Raw genomic sequence first — 23069 nt, forward strand, 5'->3', positions numbered from 1 at the left:
AAGTAAAACCCAAACCAACTCCTCTGAGTTTTAGCCAGTCAGCTTTGCGTTTCATTACCACTATCCCATGCATCTTTACTCTGAAAAGGTCAAAAATATGTTTTTGTTCTGAAGCTTTTATATTAAATGCTTGTTTCCTCTGCCATTGAAATACAACTATTTTTTGAAAGAAATGTGACCAGTGCTTAACAATATGCTGCAACATTACACAATAGTTTATGGCACACATTAAAGGTAGTACAATGCCCAAGTGAAACTACAGTGTAGATTTGTGTGGGCAGAATATTAATGACTCAAAATACAGTTTTCCCAAGACACTAGGGTTAACTTCTCTCAGCATGGAAGAAAATGAACAAGCAATCTTCTGCTTCCTGTCCAAGTGTCATGGCTTTAGTTCAGCACAGATACAGAGGGAAGGTCCCTGCTGAATCACTAGCACCATTTTTTTGCAGTACCTGGGATTTCTTTGTCCTTGCTAACGAAAAATATTTTGGGGAAATGGAGACCTGATGAAATAATATTCAATGACTTCTTTGGGTGTTGACTCAGAGCAAAAATGAAATTTTGTAGACTTCTTTAAAAAGAGCCTAGCCTGTATGTTGTTTAAATTGGACAACTAATGCTGCAGCCTCCTATCAAGGCTATAGCTCATTTGTTGAAACACTTTTCTGCTACATTTGTTCTTGCACAATACAGGGCCCACCCTTGGCAGCATTCTTATCTAACTGGTGTTCATCAGTCTCACTGAAGTCAAAAGAGTGACACTGTAAAACAGTCCAAAAGACGACTTCATCTCCTTGTGCATGACTTACTTTATTACAGTGTGCCTTCTCAGGAGCTGGGAATATAATCTGAAACAGTAAAACATCCAGCGAGTTATTGCTCCATAGCCATATCACCCCTCCAGGGTGATAAGTTTTGTCCCTAGAGAACCTGTGAGCTCAGTCACCTCCAAATCAGAAATACTAAAGCCCATATTTAAGTATGGATTGCCCTGTGCTCCATGGTTTTACATCATTTGAAGGAAAAACTCCTACTTTTAGTCATAATATACTTTGCAGTGTGTAGCTCTGTATATTCCATAATGAGGTTATTTCACAAGCAATAAGTACATGCTTTTTTGTAAAGACACCCACAGAAAAAGATCAGTGAGTGATATTCCATAAGGCATTGAAATGTAAAATGAATGTTCCATGAAATTTTGGGAGAAATCCCAGCAGGACCCTTCTACAGCTTTCACTGGCCTTGGAGCCAGACTGCAAATTCAAAGAAAAACACAGGTAATGGTTTAATTGAAAATGAATTACATGGTATATGAGAGTATGGTACACCGTGCCGTGGCACTAGACAATCTCCTTGGTCATGCAGAAGAGCATTTTTGTACAGAAAAACTATGTATCTTCAAATTTGAATTGTATTTGGAAGGAACATGCAGAAACCATAGCTGCATGAAAAATCAAAGCAAATTAGATTACATGTTCTTCAGCACGACTGTACTCTTGATACTTTTGTGTAGATGTTAGATGCCTCTAAAAGCACAGAATTTATCCTACAAAGCCCTCAATCACTGTATACTGAAAGTCAGGACTTTGAAGAGCATTTAATTATGAGGTTAGAAATAGTTATCTCTAATATTCTATTTGAGATCCCTTATTCCATACTTAAAAGAATATGCAATGCAAAAGAGACTACAAACCTCATGGCAAAGAATTTGCTACTAATAACAAAATGTGTAGCATATAGCATCCTTGATCTCAGGGGTTTAAAGTCTGCTGGAAAGGAAGCATCAAAACTGATTTCAAACCCCAGAGGATTCAAGGATTCATTAAGCGTTTTTGGTGGGGCTTTTTCTTCTGCTTTGCTGCCCTGCTCAGAAAAGCTGGTTCCTGTCAGTAGGTGCTTACCAGAAAGTGGCCCAAAAGAATTCTCTGAGCCCAGGACCTCTGGCCGCTTTTTCACTGCTATTTTTGTTTTCACTGCTATGATAGGATCATTTTTCTGAGCAGCAGCATATAGCATCAAGTTGAATATCTCTGTTCTGAAAAAAGAATCTATAATTGCTTTCTTGTTCTCGCATTTTCCTCAGAGGAAGTAACATCCATTGTATATAACTAGCTCTGCCAAAACCTCTCTGTAATTTCAGTTTGGGAGCCCTTCTCTACTGTATTAGGGCAAATCTCACATTCATAAGGAACTCAGTTCAGTTGCCTGAACAATAGCCATCTAGTGCCATTTGAGTGCCTTAGAGTATCTGATAGATCTTCACAACATTTGCAGATATGACACGGAGCAAGTGATCCATACCTTACTGAGCTGGAGCTGGGTGCGATAAACTAGGATATCTCAGGTGGCACTAGACTCCTATATTTAGACAGCAAAACTGAGCTCAAGGTGTCCCAGGGTATCCATCTATACAGGTGTGGGAGAGAAGACTGGTTTCAAAATTTTTCATCAGGAGCTTAACCTTGCAATTTCCATAGCCAAGAAGTCTTCTGGTTGTCCTTCCCTCTCTGGGTAATGAACAGAAGAGAGCAAACAAGGGGGCCGTTTTGCTGGGAAAGGGAAGGAAGAAGAAGAAGAAAGAAGAAGAAGAAAGAAGAAAAGAAAAGAAAAAGAAGAAGAAGAAAAGAGGTCTGGGTCCTGGAAAGCAAATAAGCTTGTTGAATTTCTGCCTTATGGAATCAGTGGGTGTCCTTTGGGGGTGGCTGTGAGTTTTGGGTGAGTGTCTGAGAAGGTGCTGAGCCACCAGGAGCTGTGCAGGGCAGCTGCTCCTCGGGAGTGTGAACTGGCCTGGAAAATGGTCTCTTTAGGGCTGACATGGGGATGGGGTGCCCAGGCCTGGAGAGTGGCTGAGCAGTCGGGGGGTGCAGTGAAGGGGGCAGTTAGTGCTGGTGAGGATTTAGTTAGAGTGCCCCAGGTTAGCTTGGTCACTCATGTAATGGAGTATATTTTACCTGTTGCTACCTACCTCTCCCCTCTCCTTTTATTCTCTTCCATCCAAATCCATAACACATTTCCCTCTCCAGTCCCCAATGCACATCAGAATACTCTTTAAAGGTACAAACAGTGCCCTCCCTTCTGAATAGTGTGAGGGCTGGTGAAATCCTAACGTGAACTGTTGGGGCAGGTGTAGAGGAGCCCACCTCCAGCAGCCACCATCCACACTGCACCATGGACAGCCTCAAGGAAACGCTGCACATTTCCCCAGAGCTACATGGCCTGCAGGAGAGCTCCCACAAACACAGGAAGGAAGCGGGCACTAATGAAGTGCTTCTCCTGTGGTCAGTCCATCCTTAAAAACCGACCCCATAACTTGGTAAGGTAAATTAAGAGGGACATTCAGGAAGAGAAGAGGCAAACTTAAAGCAAATTGTCTTCTCACTGTTAATTTGGGGAATTCTATTTGCTTCAGGAGGGATTATTCTAACGTTCTGCCTATAAACCTGACAAGAAATGTGTCACACTGTCCTTATTCCAGCACCCTTGGCTTACTATTACATTGGTCTCCATATTTCCATGGTATTATTGCTCAGCGCACTGCACTACCGCCAGCCACAGCAAGGTTAAAGGTAGTAAGGATGTTAACCTTACATTTCATTGCTCTTGTCAGCTCAAGTTAGCTACACGATGTCATTATGTTTTTATATAATATGGAAAAACAAGTTGTTCTTTTATTATTTCTTTTAACTAAATCAATTCCTTTCCCAGGCAGCAGACAGTAAAACTAATGTCTGTTCTCATAATGCTTTATGATCTTGAGCATCAGATATTCTCTGGTCACTGAATCAATCAGGATTCATTGACTCCTATTAACAGTTAACAGGGCACTGTGTTCTTCAAGCAGACATTCATATTAAGGCTCTGACTCTGTGAAGTCATGCTAGCTAGCCAGGAAGTCATTTATGCTACATGCAATATCTGGTTCGCAAGAACTAAAAAAACATGAATACATTTATTTTCTTCGGTGCATGGAAGTGGTATACCAGTCAAAGTCCCCATAACATAACTTTAAAATATGATGCCCTAATTCCATCACTTACGTGTAACTCCTCTTATTATTTGTCTGTATTTCGGGTAGATAGAAAGACAGATGATCTCTCAGAGCATCCACTTCTCCGACACAAGTTGTGAGGAAATTCAGAATCTGTAAATTTTCAGAGAATATATTTTAGGAAATAATACAGTTCCTATGGGCAACTTAAATGGATTCTAGAGCTGATAAAATGGACATCTTAATTTACAATTATATGCATAATTGCACATACAATTATCCAGCTTGTCATATAAAAAAACCCACCACCAACAAAAAAAACCGTAAAAACCTGGCTGGACACTTTAAAAAAGAAAACAACTCAGTACAGAAACCCATACAAATACTATTGAAATATGAAAGCAATATATGACATTTTATGTTCTTTTACTCATAAAGTTTAAGATCCAAATTCATTTATCTCACTTGTGAGAGCAGCTTCATCAGCTCTGGGAGGGTTGCTAGCATATAGCAGATAAGATTTGGATCTTAGCACAATGTGCTTCTTAGATAATGCATTTCAGAAATAATTGCTCTCTTGGAAGATTTAAGAGTTTTTGCCCCTTTTTAAATGTCACAGGGTAAAAACATAACTCTCTCTTGCTAACAAGTATGTTTCAGTAATTGTAAAGTCATTTCAAATCCTAATTCAAAGTGATTTGATTTGCAGGAAATCACAGTTAATTATTCATGCAAATGCCTCCTTTAAGTGTGTCTGGACTAATGCACAATCCATACAGTAAGTGAAGGCACACAAATGCTCCTCAAGCAGTCTGTGATTTCTCTCCTAATAGTCAGTAAAGCAGTTTTTTATTTGCTGCAAATCACTACCTGCTGAAAGTAATTTTGATGTGGAAGCTTAAATGAGAGGTCTAGTTCAATATAAGAAATAACTGTGCTCCAGACATTTTTAACTACTGTTAACATATTTGAAGCCAATATGCACCTGTGTGACAATTTAGACCTGCTGATCTACTTTTCACAAGGCCTCACTCTTTCCACTGTCCTAGTTTCACATCCAGACCCCCCAAAACTTATTTCTGATCCCAGACGTATCTGAAGGTATGGGTTTAAGGTCCTAAGCAGGGCACAAAGATTCACATGCAAGGGGTCAAGTCAGAGAAAAATCAATATCTGTTTGAAATGTACTGCATAAGGCATTTTGACAATAAAAATCTCCCCTATTCTGTATGGGCATTAAATAGTCACCATTGCCTTTAGTACCAGAAGAGACTGACCCTGCTCTGCTCAGCCAGGGGTTTCTGATTTCCTTCCCACCACAAGTTCCTCGCGCATTAGTCCTGGCTATGTCGTATACCATTAGCTACACTTCACTGGTGCTGTATGTATACTCTTCAATCTATTTTTGGCTCTACTATGCCACCAATTTCAACAGTAAATAAGGTCCTCACTGTTTTCAGTTTATTTATCCTACCCTATCTCTGCGAGCTAGGAAATACCACTAAGCACAGGCAGAGAAGTGAGACACAGAGAGACGACACTGACTTGCCGGTAGTCCTTGCTGCGGCACAGTAGGGGCCAAACACCTCCCCTGCTGTCTGAACACCCAGGCTATGCTTCCTGTTTATATTTAAGATAAAAGATGCTGTATAAAGCACCTGTAAAGCCCCTCTGTCTGAGCACACAGTTTTTCACTTGAGAACAGCATAATGTGTCCCCATAGACCATCAGGCTCTACAGAGGTCCTGAGAAGAAACCTGCATGCTGGCAGAGCTCTGAGCTACTGGAGACTCTCTTCAGCTTCAGGATCCAGTGTAGCATTCGCTCACTGTAATGGATGAAAGTGATACCAATTTTTAGAAAAGCACCAGAAGAGATTTGGGGAAGTTAGCCTGACCTTTGATCCAGGAACAGTTAGTTGAAGCTGTGATAAGGACTAGAATTAGTGGGCATCTAGAAAAGTACAATCTACTTGGGATGATTTTATCAGGAAGAATTAGTATGGCCTTTATAAAGGGAAGATCTGCCCTGCCCTCACTGGAGATCTTTAAAGGGGTCAGCTAACACATGGATAAGGGTGATGTGTTTGACATAGATTGTCTTGATTTCCAGAAATGTTCACCAAAGTGTTATAAGAAACTAAGCACCCATGGAAGGTGCCAGCATGGATAAATAATTGGTAGAAAGTTAGGAAATCCAGTAGGAGTATTTTCTCAATGCAGAGAAAGCAACAGTTCAAGAGGGGTCCGTGCTGGGACCTCTGCTGCTCAGTGTACTCATAGGCAATTTAGAAAAGGGGATGAGTGGTGAAGCGAGAGAAGTTATCAGGATAATAAGGACTAGCACCAAATGTGAACAACTGCAGAGGAATCATATGTGACTGAGCAAGAAAATCCCTCAAAACGTTTGTAGCAGAACTGGAAAATGTTCAGAGAAAGGCAGCATATATGATCAGAGGTATAGAAGGCTGCTGTACAAGGAAAAAAAAAAATCAGTAAGGTAGGACACATCAGTCTGTGAAAGAGGTGACTTCCGGGTATATGACAAATGTTTGCAAAACCATGACAGGGTGTGGGGAGAGTGGATAGAGGTTGATTAACCACATTTCTAACAGTACCAGCACAAGGGGACATAAACTGAAGCTAGTTTGAACCAAGTTCAAAACAAAAAAAGGTGCAGCACAAACTTCTTAACAAGGAGTGTTGCAGATGCTAAAAGTTTCTATGGCTTCAAGGGAAAACTGGACAAATTCTCACAGAAGAAAAATCCCCAGGGACCATATCTAGCTCTGAGATGGAAAAAGGTGAAGGCTGGGGAGAGCACAGAGTCCCATGCATGCTTGTCTTGTTCATAATTCCCTAGACCTTCACCTATTGCTATTGTAAGAAATAATATTCTTGGCTGGGCAAACCTTTGGTCTGACTCTGTATCACTCTTGCTATCTTCTGAAAACACTAAAAACTCTCCTACAACAAGCCTACAACATTTTTATGGATTAATTCACAATTGGGGATCTGGGTTAAACCTGCCATTTTTCTTAGCTCCTTCCCCCAGCATTTTGTAGTTCTGCCTGAATTGTCCATTTTTTAAAAGTTTGTAGCTCTTCTTGCAGCAGAGAGAAACTTGGACGTAACTTCCAGGTCCAGAAATAAGAGCATAATCATAAATGAACACAATTGTAAATCCAAGATTTATTATAACTCGCAACTTTTAGGCTACTCTCCTGATAATTTTAAGGCTTGGCATCAGCAGCATAGCTCTGTGTGCAGTTCAGTCTAAACACAAAACCCCTTTACAACTGAGAAATCATGGCACTGCAACATCCCATCTCAAGGATGTGAAAATGCTCTAAGAAAGAACTGTATGGCACAGGTAAGGACAAAGATGGTCTCTAACATGTCCAAGAGGTGACTGGTGAGCTCAGTTTCAGCCATTCTCCTCTGTTAAAGGTTGAAAAGATGAACAAAGCAGATCTCACCATTGAAATGTGACACTTGTTACCGTTCTCGCTCGTACCGAGGAGGCACGGGGCCTTCCCCCAGACCCCGGACCATCACCACACAGACACCAATATGAGGAGTGGCAAAATGGCGTTTAATGAAGCGTGTCCTACTCTATTATAAAGCTGTAAAGCCCCGCCTTCTTCTCCAGCAGCAGTGCTCCGCCCGTTACGACCTTCCCATGTTCCGCCCCGCAGTGCCTCCCTGCTCATCCTTTTTCCTCCACATCTCCCCCTCTCCCATCAACGTTGTTTCGTTATATCGAGCGGGACGCAACAAAACACGCGGAAGTGCGGCGTGTCTCGACGGGACCGCCATCGGGTGGTTCCTTGCATTAGTAGCTTCGTGAGCGGAGCTGTGTGCTGCCTCCCCTTCTTCCGCTTCTTAACGCAGGCGGTGTCCTTGTCTTCGTCGGTTCAGCGGCCATAGGCGGGACTGCTCAGTTCCAACAGACTATAGCCCCCCCCCAAAGCCCAGCCATTCCTCCAGAATTTCTCCTTCTTGTTTTCGAGCAATCCAGACTTGGCCCGCTACTTTCAGCAAGGCTTTCTTAACGCAGCTCAGTATTACACACAAGCATAAGCCTATAATTATGAGGATTAGCAAAATGCGCAAGCCTTCAGCGAGCAGTCCTGTTAGCCACTGTGGTAGATTGCCAAACAGGTTAGTTAGCCATTCGTCTAAAAACCCATGGTTCTGGCGGATTCTGCCTGTGTGCTCCTTCAACCACCGCAATTGTTTGTGAATGGATTCACTGATATTAGTCCAATTGCGTGGTGTAATCCTCTCTCTACTTCCTCCAAAGCCCAGGCCCCCCCCAAAGACCAGACACGTTTGTGTCCAGTTTTTGGACGAGTTTCCGATACGCATTGCCCCGAGCAGATCTAATTCTTGCGGGTTCCAGGGCAGAGTTACGTTTAAGCTATTAATGAGCGTAGCACTGCAGGTAGCGGTTGAGATACTCTTTTTACAATTGCTGGTAGCAAAGCCCGAGAAAGCTGCCGCGCTAAAGCTTGGGACCCCTACTAAACACGTTCTAAAGGGTCGGCTAGCTGAGGCCAGTGACAAGCAGAACGCTTGCTGGCCCGTCTCGTTCGCCCAGGTTACCCACATGTTGGGCCTGGGGTCAATCCTGTGAAGTGTCATTACCACTGGGAGCAGTACCCCCAGCATCAGGTTTCCCATCCTCTTGCCCGTTGGACGAGTCATGGTGAGTCAAGACAGGTTTCGCGTTCTTGCTGGGTACCTTCACTGGACCACGATCTGCGGAGACACATATATAACCTCGACCGTTAAAGGCAACAGGGGTGGGCCCAGTGCACATTCCGAAGACGGGGGCAGTCCTCTGGCACTCGATGGAGGGCGCGGTAGCACGGCCTGTAGTTCAGGTGTCAGAGTTGTTTCGATGAGCTTCTAACTTGCGTAAAAGCGGCCTTACCCATCGTGTGGGGACCCACCTCGCGGTCTCCGGGCCCCCTTCCGCGCTCGCGACCGCAGCATAACCTCTGCCCTGCGTTAGTAGTCTCCACCCGGTCTCCCATTCCCCCGTCGTGGGATTCTTGACCCGCACCTCGGGACCCTCCGTTGGGCTTGTCCCTCCCCAATGCTTTGCTACCGGTTCATGACTATTCTCCCCTTGGAGGTGATGGTTTAGGGCGTACGGTGCTTTTTGTAAAATTTCAGTTTGTTTCTCTCTGGGGATGGCTGAGTGCTTGGGGATGCCCTCCCCCTCTCCCAACACATCAATTTTCTGTTTAAGAGTTCTGTTGGCTCTCTCGACTATGGCTTGCCCCATGCTATTGTATGGTATGCCGTGGACTATTTTGATTCCCCATTGCTGCGCCCACCCTTCGGTGCTCGCCGATGTGAATGCGGATCCATTATCGGTTTTGATGGTCTGAGGTAGCCCCAGCACAGCTATAGCGTACGCCCAGTGCTTTTGGGCCGCTCGGCTCGTGGTTTTCCTGTGCTGCGTGGCTACGATCATGCCGCTGTATGTGTCCACCGTGACTGCCAGCCAGGGATCTGGTCGGAGCCTCTGACAGAAAGTAAAGTCGGTCTGCCAGACTTGATTCGCCATCAGGCCTCGGACGTTCGTCCCTCCCTCCTGCAAAGGCCGCCTGCAGCAGTACGGGCACGTGGCGACCACGCCTCTGGCTTCAGAGATGGGGATGTGGCAAGTCTTGGCCAGGGCCTTGGCTCTGACGTGCAGCCACTCATGGAGGTCCCTGGCCTCCCGCAGGGTCATCACTCTGCCGGCCGCCTTATCGGCTTCCGCGTTGCCTTCTTGATAGTATCCCGGTATTTTGCTGTGGCTCCGGACGTGCGTAATACAAACCGTGCCAGTCCGTGCCTGCAAGGCGTCTTCTAACATTGTGGCGATCGGCGTGCCCGCCGAACCCCGCGTGGCCATTTGTCTCACCAGGTTGTACGTGAAAATGGAATCTGTGGCGATATTCAGGTGGTCATCAGGGAACATCCTCAAGGCCATTTCTACAGCCTTGGCTTCAAGGTACTGAACACTGACGTCTGCCGCTCGAAAGGTGGCCTCTTTCCATTCTCCATTCTGCTGCCAGGCGACGGCCGCTGTCTGGGTCTTTGAGGAGGCATCCGTGAAAACGGTGTTCCCCGGTTTCGGAGTAGGAAGCACTCGAGCAGGCCCGCCAACCTCTATAATGTCCAGGTGCCTCAACGGCTGGAGGCGCGGGAGATGCTGGATTTCTCCTGGAAATCCTTCCATGGCCATTGCCATCGCCGCGGCGAAGGTCTCTGTCTGTGCATCGGTGCCCTTCTTGAAAGGCAGGGCAATCGCGTCCAGTTCACGTGCGAATGCAGAGATACATGTCTTCCGCCCCTTAGTGATCATTCGTGCTAAGAGGCTGGAATGCGGCACAAACGCTCCAGCCGGCCGCGTGGGCGTGACCCACCAGATCACTCGCATCCGCTCTGGTTGTCCTTGTCCGAGCACAGCCATGCCACCTTGCCGGTTCAGCACTGGGTAGAGCGTGATCTTATCAGCAGGGTCCCAGCGCTGCACCGATGGGTGGCTCAGCATCTCAGAGATGTTCTTCAGAGTCTCCTTGGCCTCTGCGGTCAGTCGCTTCTCCTCCCATGGGTTCCTGCCCTTCAGCATTTCGTACAGCGGTTGCATCTGGCTCGGTGTTATGGGCACCATATTCTGGAGCCACTGGAGGCTCCCCACTAGTGCCTGAGCGTCATGTAGGGTGCGGACGTCTGGGTTCAAAGTTATAGGCAGCGGCTTTATCTGCGAGTATCCAATCTCCACCCCTAGGAACTTAATGCCTGGTCCCTTCTGGACCTTTGCTTCGTTTATCGCCAGCGAGGCCGCAGCCAAGCACCGCCTCAGGTCAGCAGCCATTTCCTGCAGCACTTCTGCGCTGGGTGCTGCCATCAAGATATCATCCATGTAGTGGATCATGACCCCCTTCGCATGTTGTTTTCGTACCGGGGCTATTGCGTCGGCTACAACGCGTTGGCAAATTGCAGGTGAGTTCTTCATGCCCTGTGGAAGCACCGTCCATTGGTATCGCCGCGCCGGCTCCTGCTTATTCACCGATGGGACTGTGAATGCGAATCTCTCCCTATCTTGTAAGTGCAGCGGGATAGAAAAGAAGCAATCTTTGATGTCTACGGCCATAGTTGGCCAATTTTCAGGAATTGCCGTCAGTACCGGCAGTCCCGGTTGTAACTGTCCAAAGTCAAACATCTGTTGATTGATCCTTCTCAGGTCATGTAATAGCCGGTAGCTGTCCTTAGTCTTTTTTAGGATCACGAAAATCGGAGAGTTCCAAGGGCTATTGCTGGGCTCTAGGTGCCCTTGCTCCAGTTCGCGAGCCACTATCTTCTGCGCCGCTTTCAATTTTTCTGAAGTCAGGGGCCACTGGTCAGTCCATATTGGGTCATCACTTTTCCATTTTAAGGGTATAGCCCTGATCTCACTAGCGGCGGTCCCAGTGGCCCCCATCAAAAATTTCTGATCTTGATGTTGAGTTGGCTGAGCACGTCCCGGCCCAGTACCGGGTCAGCAATTTCGGTGACGTAAGGTGTGATTGTCGCCTGTGTTGGCGCGCCGTGCCGTTCCGCGTCAGGATCGTGCAGGGTGAGTTTCAATGCGAACCGCGAGCGGTACGCCTTCGCGTTGCCTCCCACCCCGGTGAGACTTCCTCCCTGGTCCGTCGGCCAGTTTTTCGGCCACATGCGTCCCGGGATGCAAGTGACGTCAGCCCCAGTATCCACCAACATTTTGAGCCGTGTTTTCTGGGGATAGGCCCAGGGGTTCTCCAGGGTGACCATGGCCCCGGGCCTGTGGTTGCAGTCTAGTACCAGGGCCACTGCTCTGGGCTCTCGCCTGTCGAGCTTCCCCTCTCCTCTTGGGTATACATTGCGGCCGGGGCTTTCCTTTGAGGGTGGGGAGGGGTCCCCGACTGGCCTCCCCTCCTCCCATTTCCCGGCGCCGCGCGGCGACACTCCCGTGCCCGGTGCCCCGGCCTGCCGCAGGCCCAGCATGTCATCTGTGGGGCATGGGTGGTGCTCGGACCCTGACGCGCCTTCGGACAGGCCGCCCTGATGTGGCCAAACTGGCCGCATCCGAAGCATGTCTTTGATCGTACGACCGCGGCCTGTGCTGCCATGGCTGTGGCGACAACGGTTCGGATCTCTCTCACGGGCAACCGGTTCTGTTCTTCCAGCACGTACTTCATTAACTGGGTAGGCCCCAGGTCCCTCGGGGCTCGGCGGATGATCTCTTTTATGTCGTCGTTGGCCTGATTCTTCAGGCACTCGAGCATCAGTGACGCCTTCACCGCTTCGGGGACTTCAGCGCTCTCAATGGCGGCATAGAGTCGATCGCAGAAGGCAGAGAACGACTCTGTCAGCCTCTGCTTTACTGCCACCCATGGGTCCGTCTTTGTCACCACGCGCGCTAAGTCTTCATACGCCGCGCGCGCTGCCGTTGTGATGGCTCGTATTTCACCGGCCGTCAGTAAGGCGGCCTGCTGTTGCGAAGTGGTCATGGCATTATCACTCCCCTTCAGGCGGTTCAGTGTCGACCCGTAAAGTGGATGATTCGGATCGCGAGTTCCCAGAGTCAACTCCTGATGCAATCGGCCAACCCACATGTCCTTGTATAGGAGAACCTGGGAGGGAGCCAGTACTGCGCGTGCTAGCATTCGGCAGTCGGAGGGGGTCAGGGATGCTGAGAACACCGTGTCTAGTGCCACTTGTGTGTCCCGGTGTTTCAGGCCCTGCTCCGCAACGCACTTCGATAGATGGTTCACGGCCTTTGGGTCGATGGGCGTCCATTCTATGAGCCCTCCGGGCGCCAGGCGTACCGGCAGCGCCGATGGCGTTTCAGGGGGTGCCGTGAGTTTAAGACCCCGTAATGTCACCGCCCCCGCTGATAGTTGCCAATCTGGCAGGTATAACTCGGCTCGGGGCTTTTCGCCACTGGAACCGTCCTGGGATCGTGTGTCGGCCAGTCGCTGCAGCATCCGCTGTTGTTTTTGTACTTCTCTCTCCAGCCTCCGCATGAGCCGCAGCGCCTGCTCTAGTCCTATCTCCACATCCTCCTCCACCTCCTCCGCTCTCACGCCTTCCTCGCGCTCCCCCCCCCGATAGACTTCTTGAAACCGCCTTGTAAGGCTGTCCATCTCATCCTCGCTCACCCGTTCCCTCCCACTGGCTCGTCTCGTACTATCGAAGGTGACTCTCCTCCGCCCTCTTTCTCTGTCCCCGGCGCCATCTTTGGCCGCTGACTCGCCCTGATTCCAGCTCTTATCAGGTACCATGAGTGCCCCGGGGAGCCACTCATTCGGTGTTCGTATTCTCCCTCGCTCATTCTCTCGCTCATTCTCTCGCTCATTCTCCCCCCTTTCTCCTTCCCCCTCGGGCTCACTGGGCGCGACGGGGCAAGGTTGTCCTGCTCTGTCTGCCTGTCGCAACTCTTCCCAGGGGTAGTGTGGTGGAGGGGCACGCGAATCCTCTTCTCCCAGCCCGGCTGGCATCACCAGACCTCCGTCCCGTTGTTCCTCCCCTTGCTCTTCGACCCGCTCCTCTCCCCCCTCTGGTGCCGTTTCCTCCGCCCCCTCCGCCGCTCCCTCCGTCTCCGTCGACCCCGCGAGTACCCCACTCCCTCTAAGTGCCTCTCTAGCCGCCTTCCACGTCTCCCGTTCCTCCCTCGCTCTCCGCAGGAGCATTCTTATCAGCCCCCACACCTTTAACTCCCTCGCGGATCCCCCGTTCATCGGGGACTCCGCCAGCGCTGCTGTGCATTGCAGCCACAGTTCCTCCCACAGAATCTCCATAGGAGAAGTAATCACTCCCTCCTTCACGAGCCTCTCTACACACGCTCGTATCGCGCCCGCCTTCAGCGGCGCCCGCCATTCCTTGGCGCAGGCCATTACTACCTTACATATGGCCTCCATGGTTCCGGATCCGGATCCCTTCCTCACGCTCCCGGCGCCTGCGCCGGCCGAGCCGCCTCCTCGGTATCACGTCGGGGTCACCACTTGTTACCGTTCTCGCTCGTACCGAGGAGGCACGGGGCCTTCCCCCAGACCCCGGACCATCACCACACAGACACCAATATGAGGAGTGGCAAAATGGCGTTTAATGAAGCGTGTCCTACTCTATTATAAAGCTGTAAAGCCCCGCCTTCTTCTCCGGCAGCAGTGCTCCGCCCGTTACAACCTTCCCATGTTCCGCCCCGCAGTGCCTCCCTGCTCATCCTTTTTCCTCCACAGACACTATTTTGCACAAGAAGGGTTTTGAAAATGGAAAAGGAGGGGAAAAAAAAGAAAGCGAAGTGATAGTAGTAGTCCAGTCATGATATAGTGCTGAGCAAGGCCTGCTTGTACTCAATCTCAATGATTTTCCACTGAATTGCTGTCTGGATTCTCCAGCAAATCAGTATGCCAGGCAGGGGAGAAACTGTACTGCAGCAAAAAAAAAGAAGAAAAGGAAAAGTAGGCTGTTTTCTCTCTGCACATTTCTAATGCAAAAGGAGAGATGCCATAAAGGCTATCCCTTGAAGCAGAGCTCACATGGTATGTTTGGTCCCATTCTCACAACCTTCACAGGGTTACTGTGAAACAAACAAAACGGCAGCAGGCAGAGCTTCTGTGGGAGCAGCTGTGATGGAAAGACATCTCGTTCATGCTGAGCAGCCATATCCCCCCTTTCCTTTCCTGAAAAAAAAGAGATAAAAAGAAAATGCTGAGGCAAGGTTATAGGATATGATCATGGGATCAGGTGGCCCCTCCAATCGGATGGTAATTCTGGCAGAAGGGGTGCCAGCAGAGGGGCCAGCGTGGTGCGACAGGCTGCTGGAGAGCATCGTGCTGGGGGGACAGAGCTGCCCACCAAGCCTGCCTCCAAGTGTGGTCCCCACCATGCCTTCCCAGCACTGTTCTGCATTAACAGCTTCCTCTCTTGCTCATGAGCTTTATTATCTGAACCAGATGAAGGGGGGAGAGGGGAGTCGCAGTATTATTTTGCATTCCTGAGTGTTGAACCATGCGTGAAAATTGGTCACCTAAACACACGCTGAGATTCATTAGCCCCATCTCCCTTCCTCTATGCAGCGTTAACAAGTTGTCCTGTTACCAATAGAACTAACGAAGCTGGTTTCCTCCCAATTTATGCCCTGCAGCCCTAGTGACCTCCTGGCCCCATGCACCACCTCCTGCTGCCTCTCTCCCACCACATGGTGACCCATGGGAGCCTTCCAGCACCCTCCCAGCAGTGCCTGCATCCCCATCCTGCTCTCCCCATCGGCTGAACCAAGGGCTGTGCATGCTATCACGGGTCTGAGCTGTGGGGCTGGCTGGCCTCGGGTGCCCGCCTGCTCCTTGGCCAGCCCAGCAACCCAGGAAATCTCTGAGCTCCTGCGGAGCCGCTTTGTTTCTTCCCTCTAACTGATTGCTTTCACAAAACTTGGAATAACTCCATGTTTTCTTAAACCCTGTGCCTCTGTCAGATTTGCTGAAGTGGCCAGTGGGCTCAGAAATGATGCCTGGGGGAGTGATAGGTTGTCTAGAAAGACAGCATGATTGCTCAAGCTTCATTTCCTAGGGAAATTTGGCTAATGATCTCACCCTCTAAGTCTGGAGATTTCATGTGGCTAATCATCCAATATTTAGCACTGCATTTTTTAAGCCTATTATTCCATGAACTTGAATACCTTCTGCTTCTCTGATGTCTGAATATACTCTGACTGATGAGCTCAAACAAGGTTAGATTTTGGTGAGCAAGAGGAAATACAAGAATTCTCCCCCTCTTCCCATTAATTTCCCCTCCAAAAATTCCATTAAAAAAAGAATTCCCTTAAGGAATTTAAAGAAATATTTGAGATCATTTATCATGAATTGAAAGGAGCTCCAGGAAAAGAAAAAAAAAGAAATTTTGCCTTTAGCAAAATGAAATATACCGAGTGCAACATGAAAAGTTGTAAGCAATCAAGCTGTGTCCTTGGGGCCATGATTACAGTGCACCCAACTTCAGCTGAAGGCCACTTTATTGAGAGGTACAATTTATTGTAATGACTGCTGCTTAACTTGAGTAGTATTAGTGGAAGTCCCACATAATTGGGGACACATTAGCTGGAGCCAATGGACTACATAATGTTTAACCAAGTATTAAGGAAGTGTGGAGGCTTAATCTCTTTTTGATTGCTAGAAGAAGCAAAGACCCACAAAAGGGTATAGGCAAAATGCAATGAATTTCATTTTTACTTCTGGTTTTGTGGGGAGGTTTTTTAATTCATTTATTTTATTTTCATGACCTTCAGGCTTACTCTAAGGGTTGTGGATACAGGAGGTCAGACTATATGGTCACAGCAAGCCCTTTTGAAGTGTATAATCCCAGAAGACACAATTCTTATGGCACTAGGCAGTCACGGGAAGGATTTGCATGTATATGTAACTCAGACAACGGGTTTGAATCCTACCATTCAGTGTGAAAGTGTGAGCACCTGCTACCTTCAAAAAAAAAACCCCCAAAAAACCCAACGGTTTGTTTTCAAAAGTCCAGAGCACAGGTCAGTGCCTATGTACCACAAAACCTCAATGGGAGCTAAGCAGATATTTGCCCCTGTTATACCTCCAAAGTCCCCTCCATGTCCTAAAGAAACAGATTCATAAACTTGGGTATATCAATGACTAAAGCAGGGACAAAATAATGAGGTTAGGGCATAGAAAGAAGCAAACTGGGCTGAGGTTTAAAATCATTTCTGGTTTGTTATATTGTAAAACAGAAAAGTAATGGTGAAGAATACCCAATCCCTGTAACAGACAGTGCAATGAATAGCCAAAAAAACCCTCCCAGCCCCACAATCAGAGCTTTTTGCAGTTACAGCAGAAGTCAGAAGGTCAGCAACTGTTAAAAGCACAGCTTGCTTCAACCCAGTTTTGGAAAGGAAAAGAAAATGCCCTGGGTTCCTCTCTTTTGTAGAAACCTTCATTGCCAGGCTAGCCCCCACTCACCCACAGCACATCCATGTCCATATTCCCGTCTCCCCAAATTCCTGCCTTTTGGTGCTGCAGCCCCCTTCCAGCAGGGCCCACAGTGGTTCTCTCTAGCGACCAACGAGCCACGCTAGCTCTGCTGGTGCCAACTTTTATGGCACAGTCTGAAGCAAATGGGCAACTCCACTGACTCTATATGGAAAGAGAGAACACAACAAGCAGTGTCAAAGAAAGAAAGAAAATCTGCCATGAAATGAAAAAGACCTTATGTATCATTTTTAGAGAGCTGTTCTCTTCATGTTATCTGTGCTATTATAATAAGTGTGAATGAGATGGAAATGCCACCAGGAGCTACTGGTGTAGAGGAAAAATGTGTCCAAATCTGAAAGCAGAATTACCTCTGTTACTAGGAATAGGATTGGCACATGGAATTACCCTGTGTTAAAGATAGTGCTGTAGTCCTTATCCCCTGCAAAAAAAAGCTTAACAAAGTAAGCACTGATATGCTGTACATTGCCTCTGAAAATGGCAGTGTGACTGCAGTGTATATAATGAACTAATCTAGAGAGGGACCCAAGAGAGCTTTATACAAGCATGCAGGACCTGTATGCTCCTGCCCTGATATCTGTAGGGCCTCTCCCTTAAACTTGCATGCACCTGAATAATTGTACTTGTATGAGTGGTCTTGCTGAAAGGAACAGGAAATCAGGTGACATATTGATGCTGCTGAAAGACCATATGTACGCTGGAAGTGTTTCATTTCATTTTATGTTCTACACTATAGATCCAAGGGATGTGAAAGGAGTCCAAAGGAGATGGTAGCATTGCACAAGAGTTGTTAAGATGCGAATAGCTGCTAAACAACATAACTCTTAAGGAAAGTAAAGCTTAATTAGTCACCCACACCAGAGTCTGGCCAGGACACACAAAATGAAGGAAACACTGAGCCAATCCATAATATATATTTCCTTCTGGGTCAGCAATAAGTATGAGCACTGAGACAAAGGATGGATATAATCTTGGCCTTAAAGGCTCAGCCAGAGATCTGCATGGTGCTAAAAGCCAATATTAAATTCAGTGCTGAGATATACTGACTACATTTCTAGGGAACAAGCTGGACTGATGAGAAGGACGGCAAACTGCAAAGGTTCTCTATAACAATCTTTCATTTGGTAAAAAGCAAGCAGACAACAAGGACAGTACTGTGCAGCCTACATGCAAATCATCACCAGACATGATCAGAGCATTTCTGAAAAAATGAAGTTTTGCTAAACAAGTTGCAGAAACATGTTGCTTGCAACAAAACTGAGTCAAAGGAAAGGGAAAACAGTTTTACACTCCCAGGCTTAGCACATCCCTGCTCTGATGATTCCAGAATGAAAAAAAAGATCTGAATGATATCAGAGAGAGCAAGGACTGGTACCTGGATCTCCCTCAGCCCTAACCGGATAAATACATTATTGCATCTAAGAGTTGGAGTTTTGGCATAAAAATACATCCAATCAGCACAATTACAAATTTGCAAACACAGTCAAAAGGTTTTGTTTCCAAATCAATAAAGAATGAAAATAGGTTTCAAAAGTTGCCATGAAACTAATTGTTGCTGTCCAGTCAACCCTAGTAGTAGCGAGGAAGCTGGGTATCTGTCAAGGAAAAATGTGTGCTGTGGAGATGTCATGAGTTACTGCTGCAAGTAAAATTTTCAGGAGTAGCAGAAGTGGGGAGCAGGGGTTAGTCCTTTGCTAGTTTTTTGATGTTTCCTGTCTCAGATGTTGTTTCATTTTATATTGGCTTCACTCTCTCATTGCCTGGTTGTAAGATGAATTGTGATCTTTTCTAATGTTTTTTTCAGCTGGGTTTCAGCTCTTCCCTCTTCCTCTATCATGCATGCACACACTAACCTTCTCTACCAGTCTTATGTTCCTCCAGCACTTTTGTTCAGTTTCAGCTTCTGTCTTAGTCTGCTTTTAGCCATTTATTGTTTCTCTCTCACTCCCTCTCTTCTTTCCAGCCTCTCTCCTTCTTTGTTCCATTCCTCTCCCTTTGTTGATTATCTTCCCTGTCACTCCACTCACTATATTTTTTTCCTAGCCTAAGATTTTCATTCCTTTTTCTTTTCATTTCTTGGCCTTTCCTGCCTCAATGTTTCACCCCCACTGTATCACACACAGAGCATCATAGGAACGACTTTCATCCCTGATATAGGCTTCCCCCATGATAAAAACCCTGCAAGGTTTGGATCTACTCTATTTGCAATGTGTCTCTCAGAAGCAAGGGAGAGGGCTTTTTTCCTCTTTAAAAATCAAATCCCTTGTTCCCTCATTCTCCTTAGCCTTATAGACCATCAAAGCAATCAGCCCTTTATAAAATGAGCCATAAGGGGAGCCTGTTGGCAGGGAATCTGCTCTAACTGGGAAGCTGCCAAAGTCCGCAACAGCACTGTAAAACATCACAGGAGAAAGAGACAGGAGAGAGCCATGCCCAGTGTCTCAGAAATGGGTTAGTATTACAGAAGGGGAAAAAAGCACAGAGACACTTCAGAAAGAGTTAGTGTCTCTAGTGCAAAGCCATCACATTTTCGAAAAAAGAGTGATTTGGAAATGATTGCTTTTCTTAGCAGTTCCCTGTCCAGAGCTAACACTGCTCCTCTCCCCTTCTTCCAACCCCAAATACATACAGCAGCTGCTGTTCAAATTGCTCATAGGTTGACAGAGTCAGAACTTGGCATCAACCACATTCTCTTGACTTGGAAAATATCCTGGTGTCAATATGTATTTGCAAAAACAGATGTAAAGAGTCTCATGGGGGTGACTGAATTATAATATTTATCTCCCTTTAAATCCTTCTGTACACACTTCTACTTGGGTGTCCGTGTGATGTGCCACATGCTGACAGCCAGGGAGAAAGTGAATATAGCAACCTGGAGAGATAATATTCAGATGTAAATATTATAAACCATTCAAAGCCATTTAGTTACATTTACTTCTGGCCTGCAAACCTACATCTGTTCCCATGGCTATTTTTTCCTTTCATGCTCCTCCCTTCTTTTCAGTAGTTTGCTCTATCCGTTCATAGTATCTTGGCTTCATTAGGCTATAAACAATTTGGCAGCCACTGCCTAGCACCTGGCAAACCGGAACGTCAGCACTGACAGAAGACTAGGGTGCTATAACAGTACAGATAACTGGTGAAACATTATAATGTTTATTAAAGAAAAACATGTATTGAAAAAACAGAACCTGAAAGCAGAACATTTAAGCCTATGCCCTCTGCTTTTACTTTCCCTTTATCAACATGAAGAAAGAGGTTCTGGTGAAGCATACTGTTAGCCTATACCCCGAGAGCTGCCTGTGCTGTTTATCCCTGTATTGAGTCAGCATAAAATGCTGCTCAGGCAAAATGGTCAATTTTTTTTACCACTAGCAATAGCAGCTGCTAGTCCCTTTGCCCTAATGGAAGCGATTACATGAGATGAAGGTGGGGAGACTTACTTATTGGAAAAGAAGCTCATTGTAAATTTGGGGTATTCAGCCTGGGGTACTCAGCATCTCAGGAGCAGACACTCTCTTCCCTTTGTAAGCTGGTCTGAACAAGCCCAGTATCTGCAGAGACTATCCAAAAGACCCTAATGCTGATCTGGCTTTAAATAGGAGCAAAGTAAAAGGTGGAGATGAGAGGAAATAGGACATGATCTGACTTTCCCCTCCACAAATAATCTCAAGAATCCTCCACGCATGTGCAAAGCAAAACAGGAGAAACATCTAGGCCTTTTGTCTTCTCCAGCAGTTTGCAGAGATAACTTTACTGTGTCACTCAGGGCCAGGGCCCTAAAACAAAGCATTAAGTAGGTTGGCACCTCAGGTAGGGGTCTCTGGATCAGTCGATGACTTATTAACTGGACGCTCCTGGTACGTATAAGCCTATAGTTGTTCTGTGAGTAAATCTGCATTCATGTGACACCTTCATTTGATGCTAAATATTTTCCTTTTCCATTTCAGATTTGAAGGAGAGAAGTCAGAACTCAGTATGTCGCCCCTTTCAGCACTTCCCCTCGTTGCTGAGCCTGCGAGCCAGAGGCAACCAGATGAGGAGCTGCAGAAGCTTAGTACTGAGCAGACGTCCACAGGGCACTTAAATCCCAAACTTAGCTTTTTCATACAAGTAGTACACTCTTTATTATGATGTAGTTATGTATTACTACCCATATGGCATTTCTTTCTATCTTTAGTTATTTCCAAACCATCTTTAATATCCTAAAAACTATCATGCTTCATATTGGCCATCCACAAAGGCAAATGATTCTTCAGGGTTGAGATTGTTCACCAAGTAAAATACTACTTACTTTAAATTTCTCAATGGCAAGTCCCTAGCCACTTAAGTCAAGAATATTGTTTCTGACCTTTTATGAAGTTTGCTGAATCTTTTTAAAGAAGACCTTCTAACGTAAGTTTATGAACAAATAATTCATGACACTGTCTAACAATCTTTCCCTTCTACAAAGACTTCAACATTCATTCTGATTTATTTGTCTAATATTTAGATTATGTTTTTTCTTCAACCTTTAGTTTGTATTTAAAACGGATAGTTGTTTTTCTACATATTTAATGACTGTGACTTACATAATCTATTTCATCTGATTTTTTTTGTTATTCTTATGAGATTTTGCTGCAGTTACTTTTGACTACCAAACAAGCCTAATTTGGTGAGAAGAGAAACTCTGGGTCTTCTGTGCCTCACAAACATTTTAAGAAAAGTTAATGTTCACCCAGGTATGCATGAATTATTCATAATACAACCTCATTTTTAACACCAGAATAAAGTCAGCCCATTAATTTGCAAATCTGTTTTTGCATTATTCATTCTGTTCTAATTGCAGAAATTCTCAAATAAAGTAGGGAAACTACTGGAGTCCTAGGAACTGTTAGAAGTTAGAAACAAGTATTTTTAATTCAGAACTGAACCAAGAACTGAGACTCAGTTTCCTCTCTGTGATATTTGACCTCTGGGCAGCTTGTCCTTCTTAGCCCAATTTTTGTGGAAACTTAAACTCACAGGCCGAATTCAACCACACTTGACAAAAGAGCAAAAGCCATTAAGTAGGTTCAGTAATTTTCAGCTACTTCATGTTTCTTGAAAATAGATGGCCAGACAGAAGAGAGAGACATTTTAAGTGCCCTAGCTGAATACACCTCTTATTAGAAACTAGAAAAGCAATGTGGTAGAGAGCTAAAAAATGCCCCACTTACAAGAGAAACCTCCTCTTTCAGCACTCTTCTTAAAATTAAAGACTGCTCTCTAGAATATAGAGGAACACATATATTGGTGAATATCATCTTTGAAGTATATTCACATATTGGCCAAGCATTGGGTTCTGTGCTGCAATACATCCATATTTTCTGGAAGAAGACAAGTTATTACAGATAAAGCTAATGTCAACAAAAGAGACTTTCCCTAGTGAATAATAAGATCCAAGACTCCCAGGCTGACAGGCATTCAGATAGATTAAGCACATGTACTCTTAACCATCTTCTGTAACATGTGTACCTGAAATGAAAATGCTTGCATTTATAGTTAAAAAGTCAGATAAAATAGTGGGCTTCCCTGTTTACCCTTGTGCGCTGGTCAAGGTCTTTCTGGCACAGCAGTCATTTTTGGAGGAGTTACCAAGCAGGAGCACCACACACCTCCACTGAGCAGAGCTTGTTGCTTCTCTGCCCGGGCCCTCCAGCTGCCCTCTCATACAGGACATGGGGAGAAGCCATAAGTGTGGATTGGCCGGGGGGGACCAGTTGCTCTGAACCCTCCAGCTGTACTGCCCCATTTGGATCCCACATACTGCGGGCTAGCTGTGCCTGACCTCAGCACACCCTTGGTGCTCACCCTCCATCTGTTACCTCTCCCAGTTTCTCAGTCCTAATGCCTAAGACTCAAACTATGCCTCTTCTCCCAAGCCTCTCCTAGAGTTGTTGCATATGCCCATAAAAGATTGCTATGAAAGAAATGATCTTTCCAGGATACTGTCCCTCTTTGAGACCTATATGACAGTCAAAGCAAGGAATACCTAGCCTCCAAAAAGACATTTCTGATCTAATCAAT

The 23069-nt window shown here is 46.1% G+C and overlaps 1 protein-coding gene across 1 annotated transcript in view; it reads left to right on the top strand.

Annotated features, from left to right (window-relative positions):
- The window catches only part of PPP1R14C (protein phosphatase 1 regulatory inhibitor subunit 14C), a 96719-nt gene extending 75696 nt beyond the window's left edge, over positions 1-21023 (top strand). The window contains exon 4 of the mRNA XM_067294756.1: positions 20972-21023. Within this exon, the coding sequence (XP_067150857.1) occupies positions 20972-20977 (6 nt within the window). The 3' untranslated portion in view covers positions 20978-21023. The remainder of the gene's footprint in view (positions 1-20971) is intronic.
- Positions 21024-23069: the final 2046 nt, after the last annotated feature.

The sequence above is a fragment of the Apteryx mantelli genome, chromosome 3 (genome assembly GCF_036417845.1).
Source record: "Apteryx mantelli isolate bAptMan1 chromosome 3, bAptMan1.hap1, whole genome shotgun sequence".
NCBI lineage: Eukaryota > Metazoa > Chordata > Aves > Apterygiformes > Apterygidae > Apteryx > Apteryx mantelli.